Raw genomic sequence first — 27075 nt, forward strand, 5'->3', positions numbered from 1 at the left:
CGCACCCCGCGCCTGGCAAAAAGCAAGTGTGCGAATTATCTAGTTCGCTGCAGTAGGTGGGATTTAGACATATCACTTGAGGCATATACCCCGTACAACTCGAACTTACTGGTCACCCCATAGTTACAAAGTCACAAAGTCACAGAAGCAGGCAGCAAGTCCCGAGATTACAAGACGCTGTATGGCTAAACCTCGCTTGGCCCGCGGCCGCCCTCACCGATGAGCACAACTAGCAGATTTCCGAACAGAGTGACATATCCATGAGATAGTAGCAAGAGCGACTCTCAGCCCCACTACCGCTCTCACCCCAAATCACACATGCATGCGGACGTAGCAAGGGCAACTCTCGCGCCCACCAAAACACAAGTGCAATCCTTTGAATAAAGCGAAGGTATCCTATACACAACCACGACAACAACAGCGACGAGAGCAACAGCAGCACGCCAATCAAGCCACCGAGGCAAACCCATATGAACTAAACGCCCAAATATGCAAAAAAGTGGTTCGCACAAGAAGAAGATTCGTGGGTAGCAGCAACCAACAAAACAAGGTGACAAGGACAGGTTCAAAAAAAAAACGCCAATACTCAGTAACCCAATCCAAACCCGAATCCAAACCAACCCAACCCCCCATCCACAATCCCCATCCATGTTACCTTTACCTTCGCCCCTCCCTCCCACCAGCCTAGAAATGTTGTGTTGTATGTGCGGGGTATCCGATGATCTCGATAATACGTCTGTCCGCGAAGGAGACAATCGTCCGATAGCGGTAGTAGTCGTCGATGCATTTTCCGAGTGTAGTTTGGTGTTTTGTAGTAGGCCAAGGGCGGGCTTTCAAGTGAGCTTAATCAAGCCTTCTCCTCTTCCTTTAAACGTCACAAAAAAATTCTCAGCTACTGTGACTCCGCAGCAAAAGCTACAACACACACACATATTAGGGTCAATTTACTCACAAACTAGCGGACAAGGAACGTACTCTCTCGACACTGCCATTATCCGTCTGATCCACCGCCAGCAGGTTTGGGCTTTGCGCTCCGCCTCCGCGTTCTGTGAAGCCGCGCGTTTCGAGCTGTGGGCGCTTCTTGCCGGGGCTGGGGAGGCCGCCTTGTGATGAAGAGGCGCCGCCGTTGTTCTCCCGGCCGGGGACGCTGATGCTGGGGAGGTGCGAGGATGCTGTGTAGCGAGACTCGCTTGTGTGGTCGTACATTGTGCTGCTACTGCTGCCGACGGTGGCGCAGCGCAGGATTGTTTGGATGAGTTGGTTCTGGCGGAGGGGTTTGGATAGGTAGTCCTGATATAGGCGTTAGTAGCAGGAAATGGTCTTGATATCATAATAACGTACATCCATCTGTGCAGCGAGACACTTCTCGCGATCACCAACCATGGCGTGCGCTGTGAGGGCGATGACGGGTGTTGACGGGATACCGTTCTCACGCTCCCATTCACGGATCTTTGCTGTGGCTTCGAAACCACCCTGAGATGATGTTAGTGGTGTACTTGCATCGAGAAATGTGGCTCAACTCACCATGACGGGCATTTGGACGTCCATAAGCACGCAGTCGTAGCGCTTCTTCTGAATGTGCTCAAAGGCTTCAAGACCGTTGTTAGCCACAGTGACTCTGTGGTGGTACTTCTCCAGAATCCTGACAGCAAGCTTCTGGTTGACAGCGTTGTCTTCAGCCAGGAGAATCTGGAAAGACTTGGAGTGATCCGAGACAAGAGGTGCGGCGCGACCATCAAGTGCGGGAATGAGCGCGTTGCCCAAATCGATCGGCAGACAGGGTGTTGTCATGTAGCTCGAAATACCATTCTCAAGCGCGGACCTGAGGCTGATGCATACATGTGGCGTAAGCATGACGAGAGGAATGTACTTGAAGCGTTCCGCAATCCTGAGCTCCCGCGCTGTGTTGTCGTTGTCAACGATAACGCAGTCATAGGGCATGTCGGTCCTCTTCGTCGTCTCAGGAACCTCCTCAATCGACTTAACCACCATGGGTACGAGGTCAAGTGTCTTGAGGTGCTCAATGATCTGGTCCGAGAAGCCAGTGTTGCCTTGGTCGACAAAGAGGACGGCGTGCTGCTTGTACGCCACGAGCTGAGGCCGGATGGCGGTAACCTCCGGCGTGCCGAGACGTACTCTGCATGTGAAGTAGAACACACTGCCCTTGCCAAAGTCTGACTCGACCCACATACGACCGCCCATGAGGGTGACGAGACGTTTGGAGATGGATAGACCCAGGCCGGTACCACCGAACTTCCTGGTAGTGGAACCGTCCGCTTGCTGGAAAGTGTCGAAGATGAGGTTGAGCTTGTCGCCACGGATGCCTATTCCAGTGTCGGAAACAGCAAACTGGAACACGTAGTGATCTGGGCCGCATTCTTGCTCTTGCGCCATGGAGATGGCCACCTTGACTTCTCCTAGCTCTGTGAACTTGATAGCGTTACCGACCAAGTTGAGGATAATCTGCCTCAACCTGAAAGAATCACCCACAACGTAGTCGGGCACCTTGTAGGATACGTCGTAGGCGAGGTTCAGCTTCCGCTCGTTGGCTCTTGATGCCAGAGATTTGAGGGCGTTGAAGATTGTGCCTCGCATTGAGAACGGAATCTCTTCCATGACCATGCGGTTGGCCTCGATCTTGGAGATATCGAGGATGTCGTCAATGATGGTCAATAATTGACCAGCCAGGTTATGAACAATAGTCAACATCTCTCGTTGTGCATGCGTAAGGTCTGTGTCGAGCGTAAGCTGGGTCATTCCAATGATACCGTTCATGGGTGTTCGGATCTCGTGCGACATGTTGGCGAGGAACTCGGACTTGGTCTTGTTGGCCAACTCGGCGGCTTCCCTGGCTGCCGTGTTCCTTTGGATACTCTCTCGCAAACTGGACACCATCTGGTTGATCTTGCGCTTCAGCTCGTCCATCTCGCCGGAAGCCTCGACGGTGATTTGGGTGAACTTGCCCTCCATGGCAGCGTTAGTGATGTCGCCGAAAGCGCGCACTTGGGACGTAAGATTCTGGGCCATGGTGTTGACGTCTGTGGTGATCTCTTTCCATCTGCCGTCGATGTCTCTTACATCTGCTTGGCCGCCCATCTTTCCGTCTACGCCCACATCGCGAGCTACGCGCTTCACAGCAAGAGACCATTCGTCTAGTCTCATAACCATGTCGTTGATAGTGTCTTTGAGTAGTCGAATCTCTCCTTCGGCGTCCACGTGCACTCTGCGGCTCATATCTCCCTTGGCGATGGCCTGTGTGACCTCGGAGATACTTCGCACTTGCAGCGTCAAGTTCTGGGCCATGGTGTTGACATTGTTGGTGAGGTCCTTCCACTTGCCTTCCACGTTGTCGACCTGCGCTTGGCCGCCGAGGATACCGTCTGTGCCGACCTCACGGGCCACCTTGCTGACCTCTTGTGCGAACGTGTTGAGACGGTCCACCATGGTGTTGATGGTAATCTTGAGGGACAGAATTTCACCCTGGACTTCTGCCTTGACCTTCCTGCTCAAATCTCCTCTTGCGACGGCTGTAGTGACTTCGGCGATCTCTCGCACTTGTGTTGTGAGGTTCATGGCCATACCGTTCACATTCTCAGTGAGATCTTTCCAGGTTCCCTCAACACCATGCACTGTAGCTTGGCCACCAAGGCGACCCTCGGATCCGACCTCTCTCGCAATCTTGGTGACTTCATGGGCGAATTGCTGCAGCTGGTCCACCATGCGATTGATCGTGTTCTTGAGTTCCAAAATCTCACCCTTGCATTCGGCTTCGACTTTCCGGGTGAGGTTACCCTGCGCGACAGCCGTTGTCACTTGGGCAATGTCTCGCACTTGTGTAGTAAGATTTTGAGCCATGGCGTTGACGTTCACTGTGAGTTCGTTCCACATGCCCTTGACACCAGCGATTTCAGCCTGACCACCGAGCTTTCCTTCGGTACCGACATCTCTGGCCACCTTGGATACTTCAGTCGCAAACGACTGCAGTTGGTCCACCATGCTGTTGATGGTCTGTTGCAGCTGCAGAATTTCTCCGCGGGCCGGACGTTCAATCTTGCGACTGAGGTCACCCATGGCGACTGCGGTGGTGACTACGGCGATCTCTCGCACCTGGTCGGTAAGATTCTTGGCCATCCCATTAACTGCAGGACACGTTAGCATCGGGCCGATAGTGGAACCCTAATCACAACGTACCACTGTCAGTCAGCTCAGCCCAAATACCAGCAACTCCTGGTAGGTTGGCTTGACCGCCCAATCTGCCTTCGGTGCCGACCTCTCGGGCGAGGAATGTAACCTGACTAGCAAACTCCTGGAGTTGATCCACCATGGTGTTGATCGTGCGCTTAAACAGAGTGATTTCAGGGTCCATCTCCTTAGCATGGATCAAGACCTTCTTGCTCAAGTCACCCATGGCCACGGCCGTGACGATGGCGCCGATTTCCCGCAGTGCCTTTTGGAAAGCCAAGTTGGCTAAATATGTCAGCCGTGTCAACGCCTATGTGAGGCTGCAGAGCCTACCCTGTTGATGTTTGCCGAGTTCTCTCTTGAGTGCGCCGATGTCTTCAATGCCGTGTTCGAATACCATGCTCTGTGTCGTCAACTGCTTGTTCACTTCCTGGCTCAGGTTGTCTGTATGATGTCAGAATGGGCGCATGCGACTCCATTTGCACGCTCTTACCAATATGCTCGCGCTGGTTCCTTATCTGGTCGGCTTGCTGGTTCAGGTGTACGCGCAGATAGTTGAGCTGCTCCTCGGTGAGGGCTGCGGCGGGCTGCTCGGGGTCGCCATTCGACTCTTTGGCTGCGAGCCAGTTGGACACCCAGATGGCGCGCTCCTTGTTGGATCCCCGACGGCCCTGGACGGGTGGGCCGTTGTTGCCGCGCACGACGCCGGCCTGTGTATATAATACGCCCTCCTCCGGTGGCTCTTGTGCGGGTGTCAGAGGGAACTGGCCCTGCTTGGTCGCGGCGTGGCTGCTCTTGTGCTCGAGGAAATCTATTCTTGAGCAGAGCGCCGACAGCTCCTGCTCGAGTTGTGTCTTCTCTTCGCTCTCCGGGCCCGGCAGAGCGATGGCGTTGGCGGCCATCTTGGCTCCATTGGCCGAAACCTGTGCGCTGAAGCTGGGGTCTCGCGTGGGGTCATGTTGGCGGGCGAGGTTGCGGATGATGGCTGAGACGCTCGAGTACGTCTCTGCGGCCATTGTGGCGGCGGGTGGAAGGGTGCGAGGCTCAAAAGGCTGCTATGTGCGCATCTGGAACGGGGGAGAGGACGGAAGTGCGGCGGGTCAAGTTTCGGTGCGAGGGCAGGCGGAAACGGACAAAGGAGGGACTGAAGAGTCTGCCGGTGCAGACGGCTGCGAGGATGCTGATGGATCGCGAGATGAACTCGAGAGGTATCGAGGAAGCGCAAGCAGGGGCCCCGCTGGAATGGATATCCAGTATGGCTCAAACAGGGCTAGCGCGGGAGCTAGGCAGCGTGAAGAATAGCCGCACGCCACACGATGGAGGAGCAGAGGGGAGCGCGGCGGAAGAGAGACGGAACACGCCAGCCCAACGCAGCGTCACGGGCGTGCTACACTATGCTGCCTCACTGCCAAAAGGATTGCCCGACATGCTGCCGGGTTGGGAAAGCAGACTGGACGCGAAGATGACAGTTGATACGTCGCGAACTGCCTAGCGCTGCGTGCTGCACGGGTGGGTCCACACGTGCACGGCCGAGCTCAGAAACGGACAGGGCGGACTATGGCTGCCAACGGCCACTTGGTGAACAAACCACCGCAAATTCAGCCCTCCAGCACAACACCACTGCACACCGCCGACGTCATGGCCCGCGGAATGAAGTGTGACCATGCATTTCCCGTCCGCGTGCCATCGACTAGCACGTACGAGTTTACGAACAGAGCGACGAATGGCAGTGCGACCGAAGCCACCTGCACCCACCAGTGTGGCAAATTACCCCTATTCGCTGCTAACGGCGCGCGGAACAGGCATCGCCTAGCATCGCACCACACCGCGGACACCAAGGACTTCAACGCCCACGGCCAACTGTGAAGGCGCCTCTAAATTAGCCACGGCAGCTCTGCGCTGCTCTCCTGTTTGATCTGCATGCCACTGCACCTGCCGTACTCGTGCCGTGGTTTCAGCGCCATCGATCGCAATACGCAGTGTGGCGATGCTCTTCATATCTTATCGTGCGCTGACTGACAGCTGACAGAGGGGCTCTGTGATGGTGCGTACGGTGGGGTACGCTTGTTCACAAAGCACGTCGCTTCGCTCAGGGTCTCTCCCGGCCGTCCGGCCGACTGCAGTAAGCGTGTCTGAGCGGATGCCGGCACATGCTGGCTAACATGCGAGGACGTGTTCTTGCGCTGTCCAAAATCGACTCGCCGTTGCACCAAAGCAAGGAAAGATTGGGGAACCCGGTCGGCGCATCCGAACACTCCCCGGGTCCTCGCCCCGGGAGCAAGTTCCACGCAGCGGACAACCCTACAGAAATTAGATTTGCTTTTGCAACATCAAGGTATTTCACGACACTCAACACGATATACATGTCCAAGATCAGTCATGTGGATCGTGACGAATTAGTACGGTTTGCCTACTATGTATCCACCTAGGGACCCCTCCACTATACACAAGGAAGCCATCTAAATTTGGAAATTCTTCACTCAGAAACGGGTTTGCAGAATACATACACCCAACAAGTTGTGCTGGATCCTCTCTTGCGACTACGTAGTCTCTACGCTTACTATCCAGGAGCAAGCCTATCGACCGAAATTTCTCGATTCCATGACGTGTTTGCAGAATACAGATCACTCACTCATGGTGCTAGATCCTCTGTTGCCATAACCTAGTCTCTTGGAGGATCTCAACCTCGACACATGCCCGCAGAATACATGCACATCAAAAGTCATCAAACACCACCCATTCCAACAGTGTAGTCTCTCAAAATCTCTCAGCCCCAAAACACATTTGCAGAATACATGCACCCCCAAACCCATCCCACACCCCCCATCCCATCAATAATCCAAACGCGTCTCCCCCTGCTCCCCCCCCCTCCCTCCCCTCCTCAGAAGCCGCCATCCTCCACGTCGCCAAAGCATCAGACGCATCCGGCCCATCCCTTTCCTCCCTCCCCACCATCATCGACAACTCCGTATCCGTTCTTGCATGCGGTAGCGCAGGAACGCCCCCAACCCCACCCCTCCTCTCAAACAAATTCCTCCTCGGATTCGTACGTTCGCTTGTAGTATCAATCCGGAGGTCCCGCATTGAAGGCAATGGGTGATAGGACCAATATGGTGACAGTGCGGGAGCGAATAGTTTTGCTCGGCACATGGGACATGTTGATGATGACTCCAACCATGTCATTAAACAGGATCTGTGGAAGATGTGGCGGCATATGTTAATCTTTGTAGCGGGGTCGGTGTCTGAATACGCTTCGAGACAGATTGAACAACTGTCTTCGTTTGCCGCGAGGCATGCTGTGCGGATTTGTTTGAGGCCGAAGTTTGTGAAGGAGGCGCGGGATGTGTGGGGTGCTGTGCGCGTCCGGGCAGAGGTATTGCTCATCTCGATGTACGGCATGGTTGCGGTTGTGGTTGTGGTGGTGTTCGTGGTTGCGGGGCTTGTATGAGTTGTGAAAACAGTGATGTTTGTAGCAGCCGCGGTCTCTGTATAGACAGTTCTAGTGGTTCTGGTATAGGTGGTGGTAAAGGTAGTGGTAGTGGTTCTGGTAGTAGTATATGACATGGTAACCTCTCTTGCGGCAGTTGGAAACTTTTCAGAAGACAGGTCCTGCAGTGTATTCCTACAAAAGATACTCCAAGAGGAAGAAAAAGATCCTCCACCCTTTTATTACACCTATTTTGGCACTAGAATGTGCGAGCTCTGTTACAACTGTGGTTCGCTTGACCCAAGAAATGAATACATTAGCGAATCACAAGGGGTCAGATACAAACGACATCTCCAAAACATGGCTGCCTCAACGGAGATATGATTAAACTGTATTTCAGAAACATGACACTGGCTACCTGAGCTTTTTCGCATGCGCAACCAGACTCTCGATGACTTGCTCAAAGGCATCCTTGTCGCCTAGTGCACTTTCTAACCTCTTCTGCCAGTACTCGAACACCTCCTTTGCTCTTTCTTGCAGGCCCTTTAGGTGGTCGATGTGCATCTTCAATTCTTCGTCTGTCAGCCCTTGCAGTGCTGCATCTGTTGTGGCGCAAAGCTGCATGGTACTGCTGATGTCCAGTTCGGGTGGTGGTGGCGGTCCTTTGCGTTTCCGCTCTGGTTTTGAACTTGATGAGTCAACTGAAGTGGATGACTCGTTCTCGCGCTTGATGCGTCCTAGGGGACCACCGTTATTTCGACCGTCTGAAGAGGGCCGCGGTGAGCCGCCGGGTATGTGTATAGAAGGGAGGATGAGCTTCTTTTGTTTTGATGCAGGGAGGATCTCGTCAAGGTCGACGGGTACACCTAGGGATACCAAGAACAGCCGCCGTATGCGCGAGCGGACCCAGTCGGGAGGTTGTAGTGGCGGCGGTGCGACTAGTTGTGTCCATAATGAATGACTCCGTTCTGAGAGGAATATGGACCGCGTTTCCTCGGGATTGGTGGATATTGTGGGTATGCCGTCCTGTGCAGGGTACATGTCATCAAGGTATGGCTGTGTTGCTGAGACGATATCTTCAAGTGATGTGAGTTGGTCAAAGTCTAAGACGGGCTGTAGAAGGAGAGGTTAGTCAGATTGTCACCAAGGCAAGCGGACAAGGCAGTAGTATATGTGGACTAGAATTGCTGCGACTTACAGGACCTGGCGAGGGGACAGGTACAGGAGGCTGTTCTGGGGGCTTATCAAATGATGTCTCTGCATCGTCCTCGCCTTGCTGAAACCCATCGTCAAAGTCCCCAAAATCATCGTCACCCTCTTCGCCTTCTTCGAAATCGTCGAAATCGCCAAAACCATCGTCGTCACCGTCGGCGTTGCCAAAGTCGTCGTCTTGCTCGATCGAGGCGTCGGCGTCGGCTTCGGCAAGTGTTTCAGGTGCGGCTTCGGTTGCGCCGTCACTCGGGCTTATTGGGGACCTGTCATGCGAGGTTGGTGACCCTTCTTCCGTCAATGGTACGCAGGAGGCACCAAGGAAATGCCCTACGTACCTGGATTGCTGCTCTGGGAAGGCTCCTCCGGTGCTCTGACAACCACGTCAGGCGTAGCATCGGCCAGACGTTGCTGGTGGGCAAGTGTACCGGGGACATCGCCGTAGCTGGGCTGGTCGGGGTCGATCTTCTCGACAATTGTCTTGGGCACTGGCGTTCCTCCTGGTGTCAGAGGCCTGTCGCTTGCGCTGACGCGCGAGGCACTGCGACTTCGTGCGCCTTCTGGGACAATCTCAACCTCGTCGGGGACAGCGTCTTGGGTGCGCATGTTGTATGCGTCTGTTCCGGGAACTTCGCCGTGGGCTGGCTCGTCGTCGACTCGCTCAACTCGTGTGATGGGAATGGGCGAGGTCATGTCCGACCGCGCAGGCTGGCCTTCGGTAGCATCGGAGAAGTGCTCGTCACTTGAGTCGGCTGTGTGATGTTAGAATGAACACACCGTATTAGCAAGACGACATACCCAGCTCTTTCGCGCCGGGGTCTTCCAGCTCTAGGCTCTTGCGGGGTGGTGCTAGCTCGTCCGGCATGTCAGGCAATTGATGTTGCTATACTTGACGGGGTGTGTGTTGTGGGAGAAGTCGTGAGACTTGGGTCACTGTTATACCTAGGTAGAGGCGGAGGAGAAGTGATCTGCGAAGGCGACAGACTGCGCCTCGTTGCTTGAGCGTGTCGTCGTTCAGGCACGCTCGATTAGCGGGGACGAGCGGTCTGGACGCTCCAGCAGCGGGAAGGTGGGAACAACAATTCACCGGAGCTAAGCCCTGACCCTTGCACCTGTTTGTCTAACTTTTGGGCGCGACGTCGATGCGCGTGAGGAGAATACACGACTACGCGCAATTCTTTGACCTCGTCCATTAGCGGACCGACCATTGCATCCCCGGGCGCGACACGACTAGACTTTCGCGCGTTCTCGATATCTCGCCGACCAAAACAGCTCCATCACCCATCAACAACAAACACCAGAGCTATCCTCCACACCCGCCATCATGAGCGGCTTCACATTCGGCGGCGCTGCCAACAACAGCGGCGGCAGCAACACTCCTCAGAAGTCGCTGTTTGGCGCTGCACCCTCCACTGGCAGCGCGACGCCATCTCTCTTCGGCACCGCAAACAACACCTCGAGCACACCAGCTAGCAGCGGCGGCGGCGGCCTCTTTGGCGGTGGTGCAGCTAATTCAGGCGGCTCAGGCGGTCTTTTCGGCGGTGCATCCAACACACCTGCATCAAAGCCTGGTGGTGGTCTGTTTGGCGGAGGCTCAGCTACACCGGCCCCATCCTCAACACCAGGTTTCGGCGGCGGTTTTGGCTTCGGACAGAAGAAGGAGGGAGATGCGCCAAAACCAGCTGGTGGACTCTTCGGCGGAGCTTCAACTGGCGCGGCGCCAGCATCTTCCGGCTCTCCATTTGGTGGATTCGGCGGAGCAGGTAGTGAGTAGCTGGGCATATCTGTGACTTCCAACGCGACTGCTGACATGCCGTCTAGGCTCGACACCAACAGCTACGCCAGCAGCAAACAAGACGTCTTTCCTCCCCTCGACCACTCCAGCCGGCGCACCTCCAGGTGGAAGTCTATTCGGCCAGAACAACCAGTCTAGCGGAGGCACATCCTCGCTGTTCGGCCAAAAGCCAGCAGCAACCTCTGCATCTTCCACACCTGGTCTATTCGGCGCTGCATCCGGACAATCTGCCGCGAAGCCTTCAGGCGGCTTCAGCCTAGGAGGAAACACAGGCGCCTCGGGCGATGCGAACAAGCCCGCTGCACCTGCGTCTACTCCCTCGGGCGGCCTATTCGGAGGTGGTCCGTCAGCGCCTGCTTCACAAGACGCGCAGGCTTCCAAACCTGCAGGTGGGCTATTTGGCGGACTGGGCAGCAACACCCCCTCCTCGACACCTGCGAAGCCATTGGGAGGATTTAGCTTGGGTACCTCATCTGCTGCGCCAGCTTCTTCGCAGCCTACTGCGACCTCGGGCCTGAGTCTGGGTGGAAACAACGCTGCGTCATCTGGCTCTGCAGCACCGAGCCTATTCTCGCCTGCGGGAGCTTCCACACCAGCGTCTACGGGCGGTGGCTTCAGCTTTCCCAAGCCTGCTGCTCCCGCTAGCACCGCTGCAACAACAGGAGCTACGACCACGGCAACAAGCGGTGCGCCTACGACAACCGCATCGTCAAACACATCCTTGTTCCCCAGCCTAGGAAGTGGTTTGGGAGGCGGCAACACTACATCCGCTGCTTCTGGAACTGCTACCACCACCACATCTGGAGCCACTCCCAGCTTGTTCAGCAAGCCTGCAGGAAGCGAAGCACCAGCAGCGTCGTCCAACACCACTTCACAGCCAACTCCAGCCCCTGGAGCGACAAGCGGAAACAATGCAGGCCAAAGTGGACTTGCTGCGTCGACTGCCGGACCCGCACCATCAGCGCAATCACGACTGAAGAACAAGTCCATGGACGAGATCATCACCCGCTGGGCCGCCGACCTATCCAAGTACCAGAAGGAATTCCAATCGCAAGCCGAGACAGTCGCATCATGGGACAGGGCGCTCGTCGAGAACTCCGACAAAGTCCGCCAACTATACTCCAAGACCTTCCAAGCCGAGCGTGACGCCGCCGAAGTCGAGAGGCAGCTAACGATGATGGAGGAGAACCAGCAAGAGCTCGACTCTTACCTCGATCGCTACGAGAAGGAGATTGACAACCTCATGAAGATGCACGGTGTCAGCGGCAAGAACGAGACGCTTCGCGGCCCAGACCAAGAGCGCGAGAGGACGTAAGTTATATCTACACCCCTAAAAATTTGCCAATGACTAACAACCACCTAGCTACAAGCTCGCCGAAAAACTGCAAGACCGCCTCAACGAACTCAACAAAGACCTCACGGAAATGATTGAAGAAATCAACAACACATCGCAGACGCTCAGCAAGACCGGCAAGCCAGACGATCCCCTCACGAAAGTCGTCCGCGTCCTCAACACACAGCTTGCTCAGCTTCAGCTTATCGATTCGGGAGCCTCGCAGCTCCAGGAGAAGATCAACAAGGCGCAGAGGGAGGGCCAGCGTGTTGGTGCTAATGGGTGGAATGGACTGGGCAGTGATCCTTCGGCTGATTTCATGAATAGTATGCGTGGCGGGAGGGCGAGCCAGAGGTTCGGTGGTGTGTCATAGGGGTTGATATAAGGGATGTAGGATAGGGTAGGATAGGATAGGATAGTGTTTGTGCTCTTGATGGATGGATGGTAGTATGATTGCATAACAATTCGGCGTTGTCAAGGCGTTTGTATTAGCTCCTCGAGCCGCGAAGTAGAAGTACAACAACAACGTCATTATCTCCAAGCCCCCCTATACCTTCTCTGCCTCGCCTTCACCCCCCGCAAACCTCCCCTCCTCCTCCCCCTTCCCCCTAACCTCAGCATGCACAACACTCCCCTCCCTCCTCCCCTCACTCCTCTCCTGCCACCAAACCCCGCCCGCACACCACACCCCCATGCCAATACTAACCGCAATCATAGCCCACATGCCCCTCGTAAAATACGGCGCCATATCCGCCCCGTAGAACAAAATACTCCACCAAGCATTAATCGCATTACTCCCCATATTCATACTCGCTATCACCACCGCGCGCAAACTATCTTCTTCGTACCGCAGCACATCGTTCGCCCACGCGAAGAACGTGGCTTGGCAGGCGTACACGCTGCCCGCCCAGTAGTACATGCCGAAGTGGATGGGTGTGGAGTGTGGAAAGGCGAGTATGAGCGCAGAGGTTATGATGCCGGTGGCTGCGATCCAGTAGCCGACTAGATAACGTTTTCCGCCCATGAAATCCGTGAGGGTCGCCCAGAAGAGTGTGGATGCTATGCCGACTGCTGGGACACCGGTTGGATAATTGTTGTTCTGGGCTACGGTGTATGTTTCCGTTGGGTGGGAGCGCATGTAGAGTTGCAACAAGGCGTTTGTGCTAAACGATTCGGTTTCTCCGGCTAGGATCCACAGGATGACGAAGAAATACCAGTACCATGTGCTGAAGCAGTGTTTTAGGAAGGAGAAGGAGATTGGGGTGCGTTCGCTGACTTCAGGGACGCGGGATATGGCGAGTGCTTTTTCGGTGGCGGAGAGGTAGGGGGCGCGGGTGTTGCCTAAAGATGGATGTACGAAGTCAGTAAATGTCTCACAACAGTTCGTACATGGATGTTACTTGCGTGGTGTGTCGGGGAAGAGGAGGAAACCATAGAGGGCTACGGGGAGGGTGATTATGCCGTCGATGACTGAGAACGATGTTAATACATGTGTATGTAGATGTGTGCATAGAATTGAAAACTTACTAAACAACCACCTCCACCCACTCATCCCCCTCAACCCATCCATACTACTATGAATCCCCGTCTGGATAAACCCGCCTATCATCGTGCCAGCCAGACCCGATGCAGTGAAGATGCCGGATCTTTTCCCTAGCTCTTTTTCTGTGTACCAGGACCCGAGGATGTAGTGAGTTCCTACGAACGTGGAGGATTCGAAGAGCGCTTGGAAGAAGCGGATGGCCATTATGTCTTGCGGCTTTTGCGCAGCGGCTGTTACCATTGTTAGGCCCGCCCATGCTACCTGGTGGTCTTGTTAGGAAGGGTGACTTGTGGGTGGAGGGGATGGATGGGGGAGATGTACCATGCATGCTGGGAAGAAGTAGCGGGGTTTTATGTAGTAGAGGGCTATGTTGCATGGGACTTGGCCTATGGTGTATCTGAGGATTTGTGACATTAGTAGAAGTTTCTCGTGTCTTTTTCCTTTCATGCTCAACTCACCCAACAGTGAAAACAGTGTTGATTTGATTGAGTTGGTTGCCTTTGAAACTCAACTCTTCCCTCATGCCAGAAACATACGCATTGTTGAGGTTTGTGCGATCAAGATAGTTCAGAAAGTACATGAGACAGCAGAAAGTAAGGATGAAGAAGTCGAGCTTCTGCACCAGCTTGCGCTCGCCTGGCGCATTCTGGTCGCCTCGAAGATACGCGATGAAGCTGTTGGCCATTTTGGAGATTGTTATCTCAAAGTTGAGATGTTGCAGTGTTGACCTCAGCTGAGCAGAGGTAATGCGCCTCGTCGCTAGAGATATGAGGTTGCGCGACAAAAGACGATTCTATCGCGTCTTCAAACAATCGCCGTTATCAGTTCTGTATGTAGTTGAATCTCTTCGGGTGACATTGTCCGTCCATGCATGAAAGGACCGATAGACGCTGGGAACGAGATATGGGATGATAGTACGCCACTTATGCCTGACTCGGAGGCGTTCACAATCAGTAACCCTCACCGACGATCATGACGCCCGTGGTTGGATAGCTGATTGCCGGTATCGGGTGCTTGGGTAGGCGTATCTGAATCTCAACACGGCAGGTATATCCTCTTGAGCAACGGCAGTCTATCTCGGCCGACTGAGCGGCATGTCTGCTAGGAGTTAGTCTGGCTTGGGCGCGTGTAAATGCGGGGAATTGTAGTGTCAACGCCTTCGATGGCTTCGGTTCAGGGCCGCCATCACGTATGGACCGCGGCGCAGATGCACCCGAGAGTGGGGAGGATAGGAATACGGAATGGCGAAGGATACTCACGGAGATGTTTACAAATTATCCTTTCAGTTCAAAAGAATTCAATACTACAGTCTCCCATATCGGTAGTTTGGCGTTGCACAAAGTCCTAAAGTATGACATCTGAAGCGAACTGGGAGAAAGTTGCCGCGGGGAAGCGCGCCGCCCTCGCGGAATCCATTCCGACTCAATACCGCATACCCCAGGACAAGTTACCATCGGAATCACAACTCGATGTCACGACGTGGCCTAGGGAATCTGGATGGCTTACGGAGTCAGAACTCGCGATCACTGAGAGCACGGCGTCAGATATCCTCGAGAAGATTGCGTCGAAAGCATGGAGCGCCCAAGACGTCACGCTCGCGTTCTGCAAATGCGCCGCAGCGGCGCATCAACTGGTATGGCAGAGTTTCGTAGAGCAGAGTTGAAGTGGTCTGATAAGTGCATAGACGAATTGTCTGAGCGACGCTTTCTTCGATGAAGCGGTACAGCAAGCCAAAGCCCTCGATGAGCATCTCGAACGAACTGGCAAGACCGTAGGACCGCTCCATGGCCTGCCCATATCGCTCAAGGACAACTTCAACGTAAAGGGGAAAGATAGCACCGTAGGCTTCAGCTCGTTAGTGAACCAACCCGCCGAATACGATGCCACGCTGGTGGAAATACTGCGTCGACTGGGCGCTGTCCAGTATTGCAAGACGAATGTGCCTACAGCCATGATGATCGTACGTACACGCGCATATATAAGGAGCTGGAAACTGACAACGAGACACAGGCAGAGTCCGTAAACAACACATTCGGCCGCACCGTCAACCCACTCAACCGCAAAGTCACGTCCGGCGGCTCCTCAGGCGGAGAATCAGCCCTCATCGCATTCGGTGGAAGTCCCTTGGGCATCGGAACAGACATCGTAAGACCCGCTCCCCCTTCCACCTTCCAGCCAACCCTAACAATTCCAGGGCGGTAGCCTGCGTATCCCAGCGGCATGCACCGGCATCTTCACGCTGCGCCCCTCCTTCGGCCGCTTCACAACCCAACGCTGCCGCTCCGGTCTCGCCGGCCAAGAAGCCGTACAATCCGTCAACGGACCCATGGGCAAAACACTTCAGGACATCACCCTATACTCCAAAGCCATCGTCGACGCAGAATGCTGGAAACTAGATCCAAAGATGCTGCCAATCCCATGGCGGGCCGTAGACCCCCCACAGAAGCTCAAGATCGCGGTGCTGTACAACGACGGCATTTGCCTACCCACGCCGCCTGTGACGCGGGCGCTGCAGGAAACGGCGGTCAAGCTGAAGAAAGCGGGGCATGAGGTTCTGGTCTGGAATCCGAAGTTGCATGCTAAGGCGATTGAACTGCTGGGGCGCATGTTCGTTGCTGATGGAGGGAAGAGCGTGGAGGCGCTACTCGGTGTAACGGGCGAGCCGTACCGACCTGAAATGATACAGTACAAACACGCGAAGGAACTGGGTGTTTATGATATGTGGAAGTTGCATACGGAGAGATCGGAGCTGCAGCGGCAGTATCTGGAACAGTGGATGGGGGTTGAGGGACTTGATGGTATTTTAGGTAAAGCAGCTGAGAACCGTTGTTTTGTTCAATCATTCTTGGTCTAACAGTTGTGAATAGCGCCGACAACACCCTACGCAAGCGTAGCGCACGGCGACTTCAAATACGTCGGATACACGGGCGTGTACAACGTAGTCGACTACTCCGCCACCTCGTTCCCTTGTGGCGTCTCAGTCGATAAAGCCGTGGATCAGTATGCGAGCGATTACAAGGCGCAGAGCGAGTCCTGTCAGGCTGCTTGTGATAGCTGTAAGTGCCACTTACCTTATCCAGATTTCCATTATCAGTGCATCACTAATGAGCATGTCAGATAACCCTGAGCTACTTCACGGCCTACCAGTTAGTCTACAGTGAGTCTTACTATGTGGAGTTTTACTGGGGTGGATGATGCTAATTTCTGTGACAGACTTGTTGCGCAACGATTGGAGGAGGAGAAGGTACTTGCTATGACTGAGACGGTGCTGAAGGCGATACGGTCGTGAGTGGGTTGGGGCATGTAGTATGGAACTACTTTCAAGATGTATGCAAGTTATTTGTTCATTTGTAGCGGGAAAAAGACCCGCCTATGCTGGAGATACCGTGATGCTATGAAGCAGCAGACAAAATATATCCACAATACTGTAACGCCCAAACGCTAAAACACCACATACCACTCCTCCGCCAACACATCTTCATGATCCCCGTCATCCGTCGGGATGGATACTTCCCAAACATCATCGCCCATCCCATACGGTTTCAAATCCTCCAACCCAGACTTATGTCCGTGAACGCTCTCGAATCCAGGCCACAAACGTCCTATAGTATAACCTGAATCGCATCCTTCGGAAGACTCTCACTCGGACAATACGGACACTTGAACTTATGCCCACCCCTACTCAGCGTATCCAAACTCACCTGCGCAATAACATGGCCACACGGCATCATCATAGGCGGATTCTTATCGGTGCTCTGCTCCTTGGACACGGGACACACGAAAATGCTGTGGAAATGGTACTGACTCGGCAGTGGAATCTCGACGGGCAATTCATCCTGCGTCGTCCACTCGGTCCGCTTCTCCTTCATGATGGACTGCATTTTGAGCAGGTAGGGCAGGGCGATTGCGCCGGCTGTGGCGGCGATGAACAAGGGGGAGTCTGCGGAGAGGCCGAGGAGGCTGCAGAACTCGCGGTTGAAAGACTGGGCGACTTCGTCCCAGGCGGTGGTGTTGTAGAAGAGGCGGTGGTAGGGCGACGTGGGTATGTTTTGGTAGAAGGCCATGGCGCCGAGGAGCTGTTGGATCTCGCGGGCGTAGCGCTTTTGGAAGGGCGGGAATTCGCGGCGCGCGTAGGCCCACGCCGCGAGGGGGCCTGTGGGGGGTTGGTCGTCCGACGAGTCGGACATGAAGGAGTCGTCGTTGGGGGCGGGGGATGCACTGTCGAAGAGGCAGACGAATTGCAGCCGGCACAGCTCGAATTCTAGGTTGCTGCCGCGTTCTTCCAGGAGGGCGCTGCGTTCGCGCGCCCATTGGATGGCCGGGGCGAGGTTCTGCTCGTGCCGGAGTTGGTGCAGGATGTGGTACATGTCGGCGAATTGCTGTTGCAGTTGCTCCGAGTTGAAGGTTCCTTCTGCTAGGTCTTTCTCCCAGGCTTCGCGTATGTATGGATTCGGCGTGTTGGGCGTGGGTTCGGGGTGGGGTGGCTGGCGGCGCGCTTCTTCGATGAAGGTGGATGCTACTTCGAATTGGCCTTCGCGCAGGAGGTGCATGGCGATGGCACGGTTGATGAGCGAGGGGTGCGAGGAGAGGGCATCGTTGTCGGCGGAGGGGAGCGGCTTGTCTTTGAATTTCTGGAGATAGCTGTTAGGTTGGTGGTGTTCAGGCATGTATAGGGAAGCGCACCTTGTCCAGCGTCTTGCCATACTTGTTCAGGCCAGCGTAGATTGGCTTGAGGTCTTTGTTCACCGCGTCCAGAGACTTCTTGAACGGGTCCTGGAGTTTGGCGAGGGTCACGGGCGCTGTCTTCGCATCTGGTCGCGCAAGTTAGCAGGGTCCACGGCGGGATGTTGACAGACTCCTCACCCGCTGCGATCTTAGCGCGAGCTGCCGTCAGCATGTCTATGGCCTTTTGCACATCGTCGATGCTGGTGGAGAGGTTGGCGCTGCTTTCCAGCAGCTCCACTTGCTCGCGGAGGTCGTCCATGGTGTTGATAGCGATGGGATGTTGGGATGCCCTGGGGCAGTGGCTATGATTGTTTGGGGAGAGGGCCAGCTGGCAGTGAATAGCTGTTGTCTGGCCAGCAGAGCTCTCTTCCGCTGTCCATGGCCGTCGTGTTGGCGGATTGGAGTTGGCGTCGAGCTCGCGATCGCCGCATGGTCGCTGCAGCCGCGGGCATGACGTGTGGGGGACCAGGCCGACGACGTCCGCGCGCATGATGCATCAGCTCCACCGCATGCACAACCTCCCCTATACCGACGCCCTCTCGCCATCCAGATGCAGCGCCGAGCTCGAGACTGCTGGAACCATGCCTAAAGTGCCATTCCACTCGCTCCCCGTTACACTGCCGCCCTCGAACCGGTGGCTCGCGCTCGGGCATCGGCGAGACTCTGCGCCTACCTCTCTACGATGAAGAGCTTGCCTTTGCAGCGCCCTGCAGTGTATCCGAAACATACCTCACCGCCTCTAGCCTAACATGGCGCACCCACTGCCCATGTCGCCGCCGCGGACGCACACGGAGAAGGAGCTGCGGGACCAGATGCCGCCCCTGCAGACGACGTCAACCCAGCGCAAGACTACAGCCCAGTCCCGCCCACAGCCGCTCTCCAAAGCTCCTACCACCGAAATGATACCCGAAGAGGCCAGGATCAAGTCTCCCACGTCGCCTGCCGGACACCAGCGCTTCGTCTTGACCGACGTGGTAGCCGCGCGATACATCGAAGAAGACCCGACCACCTCATGCCACGTCCTCGCCCGTCGCCAGAAGATCGAGGGCTACGAGATATACCTCGTCGAGCAATGGGCCTGTTCGCGCACCCATCCTACCTTCCTCATCACAACCTATACCGGCAATACCGAGGACACTGTGCTGGCCACAATCATAAGCGTACCCAAGAATGAGGAGGAATGGTCGCCGCAGATGCGCCTGTACTTCAGGTCGCTGACTGAGTACCATGCGCGGAGGAAGGATACCCCCTATGGCGCCTTGATGGTTACAAACCTCAGTGGCTTTCCCTCGTCCCTAACTGTCATCCCCATCCCCGGAGGCGATCTGAAGAAGTATCGCGAGGCCTTCTTCGTCAACGAGAATCTGAAGAGACTGGGATGTTCAGGTCGGCTGGGCATAAAGCTCACGCCGCCAAGCAGTGCCACGCAAGCCAAGTTCCAACAACTATACCGTACCAGCGAAAAGATCCCGTTCAACGCATCCGTCATTGAGCTTGTGAAGCTCTGTCAAGTGGCACTTGTCTTGTTTGGGAAGCTAGAACCAGAGTATGCAGACGGGCTGCTGTGCGATGTCACGGAGAAAGCTATCAACGATTGGTGGATAGACTTTGGATCGGAGTACTACACAGTGGAACCTCACGATGGCATTCTTGGTCCGACCACAGTCGCTGCTCTGCTGGGTATGCTGATGGGTGCCCGAAATCGACTGAGTGCTTGTAGCGCTGCAGTTGCCAAGGATGTGTTCGACATTGAGGCCACTAAACGTGGTATCGGACATTTCCAGAAGTCGCAACATCTTCCCAGAACTCGACGCCTCGATCGGCACACGCTTGATAAGCTACGAAGAGCCTCAGCAAAGGCAGCGAGTAAAGAAGGCTGGGCCGTTCCCCGGGCTTTCAAATCCACCGTGGCCGAGTTAGGAGGCAAGGGCGGTGAGATGGTCATGGGCATTGTTGGGGCTGGACAGAAGGACGGTATCGCTGAAGTGGAGACTGTCGACATTGACCAGTTTGTGGAGCTTGTGAGAGGTGAACACGCCAAGTGGTTGTGGCACGGAAAGCCCAGGAAGACCGTATCCGGAGACAGCATGTTCGATCGACTTCCTGGCGGGGAAGCACGCTCAGCCTCCCCAGACAAACATGACCCTGCGCCGAAGCTGGTTCGCCGAGAATCAACGCTTGATCAACAAGGCATTGCGAAGCGCGATACAGGGTCTTCGGAGATGAAGAAGGCAGAAACCTTTTCGCCAGATGGCCAGGAGAAAGACAGCAAAGACCCATACTCAAAGCGGGCGACCATCAAAGCCAAGCTAGAGTCCGGTAGCGGCTTCCATCATATCAAGAACGCTGTGGGTCTGCGCACTCATGCAAGCAAAGTATCGCGAGAAGAGCATGGACGACACGTGTTGCATCGAACCAAGAGTGGCACACCACAGTATGCAGACTCAAGAACGTCGATGGACTACTACGAAAGCCAGTCGGACGATCCCTATTCTCTCATGTCGCCTCAGAGTACAATGGGCGAGGAACCGGCCTACACCAAACAGCTTACCGAAACCCCAGGCGACTCAGTGGTGTCATTAAACGACAACAAGCTAGTCGGTGGTCGCCACGCATCCAACCTACGCAGTTCCATCATCGAAAGCGACGTCTCCGATCAGCCCGATCAACCACCCACCATATCCAGCTCCGTCGCCGGATCCATCTACCACGGCGTGGACCTCGACCAAAACCTCCCCGTCGACCAAACCGCCCAAGTCCCACCCCTCCTCCGCCGCACCCAATCCGGCACCCAATTCCTCCCTTCCCAACCCCCGCGCAACGAAAACTGGTGGCCCCGCCACCTCTCCTTCAGCACAGCCGAAGAGAGCGTCCTCCGGTGGCCCACAATCAACGCTTCGGATCCCATCATCGACGAAGAAGCAGTTGCAGATGACGCCGACGACGTCGCCGACGCCAACAACCTCACTAAAACCACCACAGCCACTACAACCGCCGCCCTAACCACCCGCGCCACAACCCAAAACCTACACTCCACGCAACTAAAGCGCCTCCACACCCACCTCCACACCCTCTCCACCAAAGACGCCCTCTGGGTCTCCACCGCCCTCTCATCCATAACCGCCCTCTCCGCCTCCGCAGACACAGATATCCAAACTTTAGAATCGATATACTACCCCCGCCTCGACACGTACCACTCCCTGCGCGAAGACACGCACGCTACCGTAACCAATAACCGCGGTCAGCTTACTGCTAGTCTAAGGGAATTGGGGAACGTGGGCGATAAGCTTGAGTATGAGATTAGTGCGCTTAGGGGTAAAGTTGAGGATATCGAGGATGTGGTGGGCGAGTTTGAGAGGCAGGTTGAGTTTGTGGAGGGGAGAGTGCGGGAGCTGGACAAGGTGCTGGGAGAGAGGGAGGGGTGGTGGGGGTGGGGGGTTAGGGTTTTGACGGGGGCGGCGCCGGGGTGAGCATAGCATGCGGAGAGGTGAGTTTCCTTTTTTTTATTCGTTCTTTTGTTTTGTTCGCAGGTGTGATGGAAGACTGGGCGTTGGGGGTATATACCCGCTTGTAAAATCTTATGAGTATATCTTTTTCGGATGGTGAGATGGTATGTACATAGGAGATAATGTTTCATCATATAGTTAGAATATTCAATCAGATGTCCCGTTGCAACCCATATTCAAGAAAAAACATAAATCGTGTATTGGTGCTCTCACTAGGGTATCACATATCGTCTTTCAGCAAATATACCACTCCCCTCCTTGAGCATTTCACCTTCCAGCACTCTCCTCCCCGTTCCTAACCCTCTGCCTATGTTCCTCCTCAAGCAAACTCTGTTTCCGCACATACTCCATCACAATATCCTCCTCCGTCCTCTGCTTCTCCAAATTGCTAATCCGTTCACTCTCCGCTTTCTCGCTTTCTGCCAACACTTTCTTTAGTTCTGCGTCTTCATCGTCGTTCTCGTTGTCGTTGTCCTGCATCGTAATGCGATGAGGCAGTGGAGGAGGAGCAGCCCGCGCGTCCATGTCGTGATCACGCGTCTGGTCTTCTCCCAGGGCGGTAGAGGCACGGGCGGAAGAATGAGCGTAAGGAGGTGGAGAAGCATCAGGCGGACCTTGCGCAGCAGCACCACCAATAGCCTGACTCATCGCATCCATAACACCGCTTTCCTGCTGCGCACCTCGCGTCGAAGTGGCATATTCATCCGGATGCTCAGCATGAATCTGAGCGAGATGTTTCGACTCAGCGATAATACGCTTGTAATCCTCATCGTCCTCGGTATCGTTATCAGAACCCCACTCATGATGATCGCTGTCTCGTCTCGTCCGCTTGCTCGTTTCAGACAAACTCTTTCTGAGCGTCTCTTCAAGCGCCTTCTTCTCCTCTTCCGTCATGTCGGTTTTGCCGGCTTCAGACATGCTGGCTGTCATGGCGCGATGGAGCGCTGCTTCCTCGTCTTGTTGGGTCGGCGCGCCGTTGGAGGGGGGTGCGTTTTCGAGTTCAGCGATTGAAGCGCGGATTGCGGAGGCGATGAGCCGGTCTTCTTCGGGGTCGCCGCGCGAGGATTCGGCGACGGAGGCGGCGATGGCGCGTTCGAGTTCGCGTTGATCTTCTTCTTCTTCGGCGAGGAGCTGGGCTTCGAGATCGGCTTGTGATTGTTGGGATGGGGCGGTTGACGATGCGATTGATGGGGAGCCTGATGTGGGGGTTTCTTGCCGTCTTAATGCGCGTGTTCGTTCGGCTTCTTGTTGCCGCCAGCTGGGAATCGTTGACCGGATCTCAGGCTCGACACCGCGTCTGCGTGGGGGATCAGGGTATTGGCCTGGGGCGCTGCCCTGGGGAACGGAGTTCGTGTGGGCTGACGGCTGGGCTACTGCACCGACATGCGAGTCGAGTATAGCAGAGCGCTTATCCTTCCTATCCTTCTTCTGTTGGACAAGTGAATGGAGTGAGTCCATTTGCTCAGCTCCAACGTTGCGCTTCTTCTTGATACCCCACTTCATGTGACTCCATTTCTTCACAATCTCGTCGCGCTCTTCCTGCGTCACCTCGGATGCTTCATCGTAGCCCTGCGCGATACGTGCGGCGATGATATAGTTTTGCACGCTCTTTCCCTTGCTCTTGACCATTTCTTGGTAGAGTCCTTTCATGGCATAGCCAGGAACCGACCAAGCACCACCCATGACGCGGAATGGTACACTCATGATGCCGCGTCCAACTCCCTTGACGAAGCCGATACCACCTTCTTTCTTTGCGCCTTTGTAAGGATCCGTCACAATACCAGTGATACCATCATAAAGACCGAAGCCGAATTGCTGTATTGACATCAGTAAACATCATTCGTAGCGTTATAGTCAACATACCTTAGCAGCGGTTCGCATGCCACTCTGGAAGTCGGTAACCTTATCGACCTGTCGCACTTCTGCGCCGTAGAGCTTCGGTACGTTGTGAAATCCCTTAGCCACATTGAGTGAGAAGTCCATGGGTGACTTGAAGCCAGCGCCAACAATCCTAGCTAGACCCTTGCCAGTGTCTACTGCAGATTCACAATTCTCGGCCATGCTTGGCTTTGGCCCAGTGTTGGATGGCGCTGCAGACCCAGCCACCGATCTGGAGCGACTGCGAGACCGCGATCGCGAGCCTTGGGTAGATTCAGCAAATGCTTGAGACATGAATGATGACCTGTGTGAAGGCGTACCAGGAGAACCAGGACTCTTGACTGCTGGGTTATCCGCCTGTATCCGGGCTAGATCAGCAGCAGCATCGGCTGCTGTTGGTGTTGCGGCCCCACTTCTACCTGAGCGATCGGTAGCATCAGTCGCCGTCCTCGATGTTGTCGGACGTCCACTACTACTTCCTTCTCTGGTCGACGAAGCTTCGGTACCTGTGGCCTTTTCTTTGCCTTTCTTAGATCTGGCATCAGGATGTATGTTGAGTAGTTTGAGAGTCTGAATCGGCATATCAGCAACACCCATCATCACTGAGGTTGCTGTTCCCATAATAGCGCCAGCTGCGCCAGAAACTGGATCCCAAGGGCCTTCATCAGGAACATATTCGCGAGGGCGGTATCTACAAGTTTTAGCACATTTCATAAATCGAGCATACGATTGCTTACAGTTTCATGTCAGAGAAGTTCACTTCGCCTTGCTGGGCCAGTACAGTAGCCGCCTTAGCACTCAACTTCACGTCAGTGCGCTTCAGTCTCCACACAGCCGGTTTGTCTGGCATGAGAGCACATCGCAGGTCGTCGTAATTAAGCATCTGATGGAATGATTGAGCTCCCTTCTGTGTGCCGTTTTCCTGTTTGATCTTGTCGCAGAGCTCCTGCGCCCGATCGAGTGTTTCCGGTTTGAGGGCTTCGTTGATAGCTCCGGCGAGTTTCTCTGCGGTGAGTTCCTTGTATGGGATGGGATCAGGCCCAGCGCCGGCTCTTGAGACCATGGCTCCCCAGAAGGCTTGATCTCCGAAGAATGGCACGACAACGGTCGGCTTTCCAGTTGCGATACCAGCTGCCGTGGTTCCTGCACCACCATGATGCACGACGGCAGACACACGTTTGAACAGCCAGTCGTGAGGACAATTACCAAGCATGAAGACGCCATCTGGCTTTCCAAGATCATCGGCTCCTAGCCCGCCCCAGCCTTTGGACACCAACGCACGTTTTCCGGTGATCTTCACGGCGTCGAAGATCATTTTAGTCATCGCATTTGGATCGTCCACCACAATGGAACCAAAGCCAATGTATACTGGTGGCTCACCTCCATCGAGAAAGGCTGCAAGATCCGGGGCTGGTGTGTAGTTCGAGGCGAGGTTCAGGAAGTAGAAACCCGCGACGGAGATATGGTGGTTCCAATCCCTGGGTTTAGGGATCAGTGCAGGAGACCTGTGAGATGTGAGTAAAATTGTGCGCAGCATTTCAAGTATGCTCACCAGCAATATGTGAAAGGCACTTTCAGACGCGCGAGCATGGCTGGCGCCCAGACAGCGCTGATGGGATCCAGCCGTAGGCTATCCTTGCGGAACCTGTTGATGACGTCGCCCAGACCCTGCCATGTCAGCACGTCGACCATGATATATGACAAGTAGTTGGTGATGGTGGGGTCTGCATTGCTAGACTGGATGTTGGCGAGTGGATGCGGGAACTGCTGTGTAGGCGACCACGGCATACTATTCAAATCAGCAGGGTGCGCATATCTCAACGAAACCAGACATACGTGAACATCATGTGTAGAGGTATGCCCAACTTCTCGGCACAATGTATATGTCCGAAAGCGGGAGGATTTGCGATTATAGCATCTGCGACGAATGGTTTGCGCAGTTGCTCGGGCAACTGGTCCTCGATACCCATCCACTCTTCGACTGTCTGCTGGAGCGGATCTACACCAAGACCGTTACCTGTCTCTATGCAAGATCTCCATGTACCGCTCAGAATCTCTGCGATGCCCTTCCTCCTCTTGCCAATGTCACCACTGCGCAATGTATCGAAGCCAGGCATCAGCCCCGGGTTCTTCACCATGAAAGCCATGAGTTCAGCTGGGTCGCCTCCGATACTGAAGAATTCCAAGCCATTCTCGATAACGAAGTCCTTGAACGTCGGGTGTGTCGCTAACCGCACTCTATGGCCGTACGTATCCTTGAGCACCTTGCCCAATGCGACGAATGGCTGGACATCACCACGAGAGCCCACTACTTGTATGACGACGTTTAGCGGAGGTGGAGGTTGCTGGCCGGGTGCACCACCGAGGAACTCTGGGACGTATGGTGGAGGCGGCTCGGGATCTTCTTGCGCGTTTGTGAGCTGACGCTGTATTTGCGGGAGGATGAGTTGTGATAGCGCGCGGCTCTTCTGATCGATTCGGATATTAACACGTCCATCGTCGGCGACTACTGCGTTCGTGCCCAGCTCTTCGTTCTCGACCTGGCCTGGCAACTCGGTGTATGCGGGTGGTAGGTCCCCAAGGGTCGGTGCTTCGTAGGCGGGACCATCGTTGGCGCTAGGGGTGTGATGTGAACTAGAGGGCGCGCTACGCATCAAGTCAGTATAGAACTGTCGTCAACAACTAGGTAAGACCAACGCGGGTTGTGTTTGTGTATATGGCTGTGTTGGCGGGGCATTGTCGAGGGGCGCGTCATTGCCCTGCGCGGGGTTACTTGAACTCGCCATGGTGGTTGCAAAATAAGCCTCAGAAAGAAGGCATTGTAGGTAATGACGAAGCTGTAAGAGAGAGCGTCAGGAGGAGCCGCTACACTAAGAATGAGACGCAGGAGCTGCAAGCCTGTATTCCACGCGCGGGAGAGCATATGCGCTATGATGCGGACCTCTTCGGACTTCTTGGCGTGTGATTGGCCATGAATAGATCAAAGCCACAGGCGGGGCTTCGTCATCGCTCAGCCCCCGATGCCTTGTTACCTACTCCTGGGGTCTAGTTTGCATGTCACAAATTGCATCTGAAACGATCGACACTGGAAATGCTAATCTGGGTGCTGCTTGAGAGTGTTAGGCGTCCAACGACCTTCCGCTAATCCAGTTGGCTTGGATTATCAGGAACCGAATTCACCGAATACACACCAGTAGTCTGGAGGCCTAGTTGAGATATGACTGAATATATCGTAACGCTACCTAATACCGATGACCCAAAGCCACCTGAAGTCTGCCTCGCCCACTTGCCGAGTATATCGCAGTCCTACTGGTGCAGTCTCAAGCGTATCGAAGCGTATACATGCGTATTCTCGTGTTGTTGTAGCAGTCCACATGGGGTACTCGGTCCACATAGCAACTCAGAAGGCCCGGAGCAACTGACGATGATACGTAACCATGAGCTTCCACGCGCCGGGCTCGATACCTACAGTCCTGA

The 27075-nt window shown here is 55.0% G+C and overlaps 7 protein-coding genes across 7 annotated transcripts; 2 read left to right on the plus strand and 5 right to left on the minus strand.

Moving 5' to 3' along the window:
- Window positions 1-948: 948 nt before the first annotated feature.
- J4E84_008029 (uncharacterized protein) lies at window positions 949-5198 on the minus strand (the record flags this gene model as incomplete). The annotated part of the gene is made up of 6 exons (XM_049390607.1): window positions 949-1290; window positions 1342-1473; window positions 1525-4139; window positions 4192-4467; window positions 4516-4626; window positions 4676-5198. 6 exons carry the CDS (start codon window positions 5196-5198, stop codon window positions 949-951), a joined length of 3999 nt encoding a protein of 1332 aa, XP_049241708.1.
- A 2825-nt stretch (window positions 5199-8023) lies between these two features.
- Window positions 8024-9683, minus strand: J4E84_008030 (uncharacterized protein; the record flags this gene model as incomplete). The annotated part of the gene is made up of 4 exons (XM_049390608.1): window positions 8024-8722; window positions 8808-9106; window positions 9157-9570; window positions 9617-9683. 4 exons carry the CDS (start codon window positions 9681-9683, stop codon window positions 8024-8026), a joined length of 1479 nt encoding a protein of 492 aa, XP_049241709.1.
- Window positions 9684-12493: 2810 nt separating this feature from the next.
- J4E84_008031 (uncharacterized protein) lies at window positions 12494-14174 on the minus strand (the record flags this gene model as incomplete). The annotated part of the gene is made up of 5 exons (XM_049390609.1): window positions 12494-13287; window positions 13351-13416; window positions 13474-13750; window positions 13811-13886; window positions 13948-14174. The coding sequence occupies 5 exons, from the start codon at window positions 14172-14174 to the stop codon at window positions 12494-12496; spliced, it is 1440 nt and encodes a 479-aa protein (XP_049241710.1).
- A 666-nt stretch (window positions 14175-14840) lies between these two features.
- On the plus strand, window positions 14841-16778 carry J4E84_008032 (uncharacterized protein; the record flags this gene model as incomplete). Its single annotated transcript, XM_049390610.1, has 7 exons — window positions 14841-15122; window positions 15174-15449; window positions 15500-15634; window positions 15684-16296; window positions 16357-16545; window positions 16607-16646; window positions 16703-16778. 7 exons carry the CDS (start codon window positions 14841-14843, stop codon window positions 16776-16778), a joined length of 1611 nt encoding a protein of 536 aa, XP_049241711.1.
- A 313-nt stretch (window positions 16779-17091) lies between these two features.
- Window positions 17092-18473, minus strand: J4E84_008033 (uncharacterized protein; the record flags this gene model as incomplete). The annotated part of the gene is made up of 3 exons (XM_049390611.1): window positions 17092-18120; window positions 18173-18300; window positions 18353-18473. The coding sequence occupies 3 exons, from the start codon at window positions 18471-18473 to the stop codon at window positions 17092-17094; spliced, it is 1278 nt and encodes a 425-aa protein (XP_049241712.1).
- Window positions 18474-18963: 490 nt separating this feature from the next.
- On the plus strand, window positions 18964-21684 carry J4E84_008034 (uncharacterized protein; the record flags this gene model as incomplete). The annotated part of the gene is made up of 1 exon (XM_049390612.1): window positions 18964-21684. The coding sequence occupies one exon, from the start codon at window positions 18964-18966 to the stop codon at window positions 21682-21684; it is 2721 nt and encodes a 906-aa protein (XP_049241713.1).
- A 303-nt stretch (window positions 21685-21987) lies between these two features.
- J4E84_008035 (uncharacterized protein) lies at window positions 21988-26384 on the minus strand (the record flags this gene model as incomplete). The annotated part of the gene is made up of 6 exons (XM_049390613.1): window positions 21988-23535; window positions 23584-24289; window positions 24336-25103; window positions 25151-25387; window positions 25435-26214; window positions 26296-26384. The coding sequence occupies 6 exons, from the start codon at window positions 26382-26384 to the stop codon at window positions 21988-21990; spliced, it is 4128 nt and encodes a 1375-aa protein (XP_049241714.1).
- Between the last annotated feature and the right edge of the window lie 691 nt (window positions 26385-27075).

Source organism: Alternaria hordeiaustralica (assembly GCF_023758085.1).
Source record: "Alternaria hordeiaustralica strain BMP 2776 chromosome Unknown scaffold_19, whole genome shotgun sequence".
NCBI lineage: Eukaryota > Fungi > Ascomycota > Dothideomycetes > Pleosporales > Pleosporaceae > Alternaria > Alternaria hordeiaustralica.